The sequence below is a fragment of the Miscanthus floridulus genome, chromosome 11 (genome assembly GCF_019320115.1).
Source record: "Miscanthus floridulus cultivar M001 chromosome 11, ASM1932011v1, whole genome shotgun sequence".
Classification (NCBI taxonomy): Eukaryota; Viridiplantae; Streptophyta; class Magnoliopsida; order Poales; family Poaceae; genus Miscanthus; species Miscanthus floridulus.
This window is the reverse complement of record NC_089590.1, coordinates 50,257,372-50,264,136: the sequence shown is the minus strand read 5'-3', so window position 1 is coordinate 50,264,136 and position 6,765 is coordinate 50,257,372. Positions and strand designations below refer to the sequence as shown.

Here is a 6,765-nt window from a genome sequence, read left to right as displayed (position 1 = left end):
TTTCTTATGCTCATGTTCATGAATGCTTGGATGATGCTTGTGCTCATGAAATGCAGGTGCCAAATGCAATGCTTAACACTGGGGTGTTACATTGATTACCAGTTGCAAAAGGGCATGTAGCCTGGTGGTTACATAAGCCTTAGTAGCACCTCAGCTCCTGGGTTCGACTCCCTGAGGGAGCGAATTTTCCAGGATTTAACAGTGTTGTGCTTTTAGTGGTATGCCCATCAATAGCGAGGCATCTATGGTGACTTCGTCAATCTCGAGGATTTGTCGGCCTAGTCTTCGGAGATACGCATAGGGGTAAGGTTCACGTGCATACGTTCATAGGGGTGAGTGTGTGTGTTATGAGTGTCTGCGTTGTACTTTGATTACCAGCTATTTCGAAATAACAAGAAGCCAAGATGAAAGGGGAGGTTGGCTGTGAAGTCTTGCACCCAATCCTACAGTGTGGGCCTAGATGACGAAGAAACTCTGCATCATCGAGGACAATGAAGTTGTGGGCGACACAGGTTTGTAAAATATATGCTACTCATTCCATTTCAAATTGTAAGTCGTTTTGATTTTTCTAGGCATAGAGATTTTGATATGCATCTAAATATGCTTTTGCAAATGTGAAGTCTTGCGCCCAATACTAAAGAGTGTGGGCCTAGATGACGAAGAAACTCTGCATCATCAAGGACAATGAAGTTGTGGGCGACACAGGTTTGTAAAATATATGCTGCTCACTCCATTTTAAATTATAAGTCGTTTTGATTTTTCTAGGCGTATAGATTTTGATATGCATCTAAATATGCTTTCGCAGAAAAATATGCATCTAAATATACAGTATGTTTAGTTACACAGTAAAACCTATAAATCTATAAAAGACACATATAATGTGGGCTTCGCTGCTGTGGGTTGATGAACTCAACAAAGGGTATGCGAACAACCACAGGCTTGTAAAGAGTAGTGAACCGTGTATAAAATAATAACAGACTTAGTGGTGAACAGTACTGTGTACTGAACAGTCGCGGGAGGTCCCCCATTTTTTTTTTTGCACATGAGAGATTACCTTATTGACTTTGATTTTATTTTTTAATGAGATATTGACAGTGTCTATTTCTATTCATAAAGAAGAAAGCAACTAGCAGGTGGCACTAAGTACAGAAAAGAAAGACACGAAAAAAAAAAACACAACACAAAAAGAAGAGGAACATGTATCCAAACAGGCAACAAAACAATACACGCTGCGCTCTACACGCCTCCTGCTCCTCACACGTGGGCACTGAAAAACTCCACGAATCCACACCACATGGTGGACCAAATTATAGAGAACCATGTAGAAATCTTTGACATCTCACAGACGGCCTTCACAAAACATCGACGAACAAGGCCAATTGCCGCTTCCAAACTATACAGCAGGGATGCACCAATCTTCTCATTGCTAATAACTCTGCCAACATATATATCCAATACTCCAAAACGACTCCGCCTCAGTGTAACCGCAACGCCACTACAGAAATCATCTCTGAAATGAAAAAGGAGGTAGGTAAGGCATCCTTGAAAAATGAGAACGGAGGTAAATTTCTCGGGAGGGTTTATGTGAGCATGGCACTTGTAGCTAATGTGAGATGATGGTTCACACTACACATCTTGACAAGCCGTTGCTCAATTCTTTGTTCTGCTGCTTGTAGCAAAAAATTATATTGTGTCCCCACCGTCGTCAGTGTTTGATGCTTGCAGATATCGTGACAGGATGCCCTGGCTCTCTCCAGTCACATCTGGTCGTGGCACACAGTGACAAGATAATCAGCCTGTTCGCTCGTTTGTTTCGGTCAGAGCTTATCAGTCAGCTAATAATATTTTTCTCTTACAACAAATCAGTAGCAGTCGAGCTTATCAGCTCAGAAATTAACCAGCGAACAGGCCGAATATACATGAAATATATAGGCCAATCAGTGAGATGCCGGTTGTTCTATAAATAGAAGTAGCAGCTCTTATTCATCACCCTCATCTACACACAAGCTAGGTGTACCAGCAACGTGCCGTTTACACTTGCACAAGGCGCAGATCGACATGGGCTCCGACGTTGCTGCCGACGCCGGCAAGCCGCACGCCGTGCTGGTGCCGTTCCCGGCGCAGGGCCACGTCACGCCGATGCTGAAGCTGGGCAAGATCCTCCACTGCTGGGGCTTCCACGTCACCTTCGTCAACAGCGAGTACAACCACCGCCGCCTGCTCCGGTCCCGCGGCGCGGGAGCGCTCGACGGCCTCCCGGGCTTCCGTTTCGCCACCATCCCGGATGGCCTGCCGCCGTCCGACGCGGACGCCACCCAAGACGTGCCCTCCCTCTGCCGCTCCACGGAGGAGACCTGTCTCCCGCATTTCAGGGCCCTGCTCCAAGGTCTCAACGCCTCCCCCGACGTGCCGCCGGTCACCTGCGTCGTCGGCGACGACATCATGAACTTCACCTTGGAAGCCGCCAGGGAGATCGGCGTACCGTGCGCTCTGTTCTGGACTGCCAGCGCCTGCGGGTACATGGGCTACCGCTACTACCGCACCCTCATCGACAAGGGCATCTTCCCCTTGAAAGGTGGTTGAAATCTCTCTCGCACGCGACTCAGTGTACGGCAAGTGCTCACGTGTTTGTTTTATTGGGCGTGCAGAGGAGCAGCTGACGAACGGGTTCTTGGACACGCCGGTGGAGTGCGCGCCGCCCGGGATGAGCAAGCACATGCGGCTCAAGGACTTCCCAAGCTTCATCCGCTCCACGGACCCCGACGAGTTCATGGTCCACTACGCCATTAGGGTGACGGGTCAGATAGCTGGCGCGGACGCCGTCCTCCTCAATACCTTCGACGAGCTCGAGCAGGTGGCACTCGACGCCATGCGCGCCGTGATCCCACCTGCCGCGTCCATCAACGCCATCGGCCCGCTCGCCCTCCTCGCCGAGCAGATCGTGCCCAAGGGCGGCCAGCTCGACTCGCTGGGCTCCAACCTTTGGAAGGAGGACGTCTGCTGCTTCCCCTGGCTTGACGGCAGGAAGCCCAGGTCCGTGGTGTTCGTGAACTACGGCAGCGTCACGGTGATGACCAGCGCGGAGCTGGTGGAGTTCGCGTGGGGTCTGGCCAACAGCGGCCACGACTTCCTGTGGATCATCCGGCCGGACCTCGTCAGCGGCGACGCCGCCGTGCTGCCTCCGGAGTTCCTGGAGGAGGTCAAAGGGCGCGGCCTGCTGGCGAGCTGGTGCCCGCAGGACGCCGTGCTGCGTCACGAGGCGGTGGGCGTGTTCCTGACGCACTCTGGATGGAACTCGACGCTGGAGAGCCTCTGCGCCGGGGTGCCGATGCTGTGCTGGCCTTTCTTCGCGGAGCAGCAGACCAACTGCCGGTACAAGTGCACGGAGTGGGGCGTGGGCGTGGAGATCGGCCACGACGTGCGGCGGGAGGCCGTGGAGGAGAAGATACGGGAGGCCATGGGCGGGGAGAAAGGAAAGGAGATGCGTCACCGCGCGGTGGAGTGGCGGGAGACCGCCGTGCGCGCGACGCAGCCCGGCGGGCGCTCGTACGCCAACCTGGAGAAGCTGGTGACCGACGTACTCCTCTCGGGTGGCAATGGCAAGAGTTCTTAATCCTCTTTGCTATTACTATTACCACTGCTCCATGTGCGTGCATATCCATGCCACGACGGCACGACCGTACCATTTGTTTTGGGATAAAGCTCAACTATAACATTCGTCTGGTGTTCTGAACCATCAAATGCACTTATGTGTGCGTACTCAAATAATGGTTGTACGTGTAGTTGTACTCTCTAGTACGTATGTGATATGTATTATGCGTCCTCTTGTTGGCATTATGATTGTACTATTTGGGACTGGTGTCGAATGGGCACAATAACTGTGTATGGAACAACCGAACAAGGTGGGTGTACAGGACCTAGGCCAAACGGACCTTATTCGCTCCAGTTTAAAACCATAGGCACAAAATAAACGAGTTGATTCTTGTATGTGAAACTTATCACTGTTCATTGCATTCTAGGCGATCTATTTGTTGTATGATGGTTTTATATTACGTTCTAGTGTATTTTATACGTCTACCTTGCTATCTTTTTTTCTGAAACCGTCAAACTTTATGTATTTTGACTAAAGTCGTACTACATGCAGTGTATTAAATTAACTATGCAATATCATATGTCAAAGTCATAATATATACCTTTTCAAAATCTTATGTATGGTTTTATCATGTGACGGAGATCCAAACTCATTGTAATTGTAGTATAATCTTGATGGCAGTGTGATGCATTAATAATATCAAATGTAAAATATTTGACAAAAACCTCTATTTAATTTAATAATAAAATATATCAACAAAAAATAAGAAATATGTCACTGCTAGGTTGAAGCAGCTAATCCCGCAATGAGGTTCGTACTATCACTTCTGGATAGAGGATTAACCTGGCAGTGAGCATCATCCTATCGCTGCGAGTCTTGGAACTGACAGTGATAAGGAAGTCCTTCATTGCCAATTACTCTCTGTCAGGTCCAATTCCAACAGTGATGCCAGGTTTGAACCTGGCAGTGATCCATGGACATGGACTAGTGAGACTAGTATAAATTCATTTTAACGTGAACATGTAAATGTGTGTTAGTAGGTGATAGCTGATTCATACGTACATGATGATAGTAAGGTTTGGTTTTATTATATTATAAGAGTATATAGATATATAGACCAAACCAAAGCATACACAATGATGGTAGGTCAGACCCACGTTGAAGTCCACTTCTCTTTTATTTTTGAGTGGGTAGATGTCCACCTCTCTGTGCTATGGAAATCAAATCAACGTGTTCATGGCATCGAGAAAAGCTATTAAATTGCTACAGTATTTTCTCTCTTTTCCTAAACCACTAGCTGATCTTCTTGATTTTATTTGCATCCACAATGTGGATTAACTATTAAATCATCTATTGAAGATACATTAATCACTGGGGAAACCCTTCTGGCTTCTTAAAAAAGATTGTGATTAGTGGAAGGATGGTTAAAATGATGTACCACCGGTCATGGCGACATACTGTGTCAATATGGCTGCAAAGCTATATTTGCTGTTCCATTGGGTGCTTCAAACTTACAGAACTTCCATGCAAAGACCAGGCCAGTGGTACTGTGCGTTTTTACAGCAAAGTAACGTGAAGTCAGGACGGCATTGGTGTGGGGTGATGGGTTGGAAAAGGAGGAGGAGTAGAATCTATCTGTCACTGTAGCCCAGCGTTAATCGGATGCTGATCGACTCGCGTGGCCACAAGTGAGTCCGACAGGCGCACGCGAGGCCGACTTTGTTTCCTTCTCACAGAATCTATATCATATCATATGTATTGCATAGTTATGGGTCTGTTAGGATACATAGGACTAATTATTGTAAGCTAACTAATTTTTAGCCCTAGCTCATCCCAACATAGATGATCTAATTTATTAGTCAAGCCTACGACTAGTTGTCAACCAACTAGCTAAGCTAATTTGAGTAAATTTTTAGCCCTAGGTTATCTAGACACGCCTATATCTGATTTATAGAGCTTGTGCCAACTTGCTAGCTAATGGACTTGTACTTCTGATAAGAGAAACTAGTTCTTCAACATGGCAAACAAATTTTACAGAGATTGTCTCATCTGCAGCAAGAGAAACAAACAAATTGGTGCCGTCTATACATTATCACTTTTTTAGGTCATGTTTGGATCCATGAGATGCTAATAGTTAGCTAGCTAATAGCTCATAACTAATATTAGTTGATATTAGCTAGTTTGATCTAATTAGCGAGATAGTTGTTAGGTTGGATATTAGCTAACAATTAGGTAGACTATTAGTTAGAACCGTTTGAACCCAAATAAGCCAAATATTCGCAACTAGTAGTAGCTATTAGCTCTACGGGTCCAAACAAGATTTTAAATCAACATGCGATTAGATCCAGACAGGATTTTAAATCAACATGTGATTAAATAATATTATATCATAAAACAGAAAAAAGGAATCGTTAATTTTTGTCGTCGTCATTTGCCTTGGCTTGATAAGACCGCACGTAGACCACACAGCACGTCAAATTTTGCACCAGCGTTCATTCTAGCAATTTCATGTCTTTTTCAATACATGTTTCAAAATGTTAGTGAGCTCTATTTTATAATTTGTCTATTTCTATATTTAGAATACTGCGTCTCACAGAGGCCGTATATACCACACATAGGCACACGCTGTCACCAGCCAGTAGGAGAGGGATAGTAACGCTACTATAGATACAAGTTGCACAAGCGAGAGCAACGTTGAGCGATCCGCCGTCTCCATCGCATCTGGGAAAAAATTAAAATAAATGATACAGTATATATACTGCTACAGCGCGAGATCGGTGCTGCAGCTTTTTAGTCACGGCCAGACCCACGCAGACGCAGGCAATTTGCGCTAGCTAAATGCCGAGCGAAAATATGTGGAACTAGCCTTGTTTAGTTTCACCCCAACTTCTAAAAAGTTGCTATAGTATATGTCACATCGAATGTTTGCGGCCCGTGCATGGAGCATTAAATGTAAACGAAAAGAAAAACTAATTGCACAGTTTGGTGGGAAATTGCGAGACGAACGTTTTAAGCCTAATTAGTCCATGTTTAAACACTATTTATCAAATAAAAACGAACGTGCTACAGTAGCCCCAAAATCCAAATTCCCCTGACTAAACAAGGCCTTACTTGTGGATTGGCCTCTACCAAGTCTGCGTCGAGCAATGGGCGAGTCCAGGCGGCCATGCCTC

At 46.1% G+C, this 6,765-nt stretch overlaps 1 protein-coding gene across 1 annotated transcript; it reads left to right on the top strand.

Moving 5' to 3' along the window:
• Positions 1-1,982: 1,982 nt before the first annotated feature.
• Positions 1,983-3,998, top strand: LOC136490681 (7-deoxyloganetin glucosyltransferase-like). The gene is made up of 2 exons (XM_066486882.1): positions 1,983-2,575; positions 2,649-3,998. The coding sequence occupies exons 1-2, from the start codon at positions 2,059-2,061 to the stop codon at positions 3,611-3,613; spliced, it is 1,482 nt and encodes a 493-aa protein (XP_066342979.1). The 5' UTR covers positions 1,983-2,058; the 3' UTR covers positions 3,614-3,998.
• Positions 3,999-6,765: the final 2,767 nt, after the last annotated feature.

Bases quoted from the DNA above. Each gene is read 5' to 3' on its own strand.
- LOC136490681 (XM_066486882.1), top strand. From the start codon at position 2,059: ATGGGCTCCGACGTTGCTGCCGACGCCGGCAAGCCGCACGCCGTGCTG. The intron at 2,576-2,648 runs GTGGTTGAAATC...TTGGGCGTGCAG, and splicing joins GGGCATCTTCCCCTTGAAAG to AGGAGCAGCTGACGAACGGG.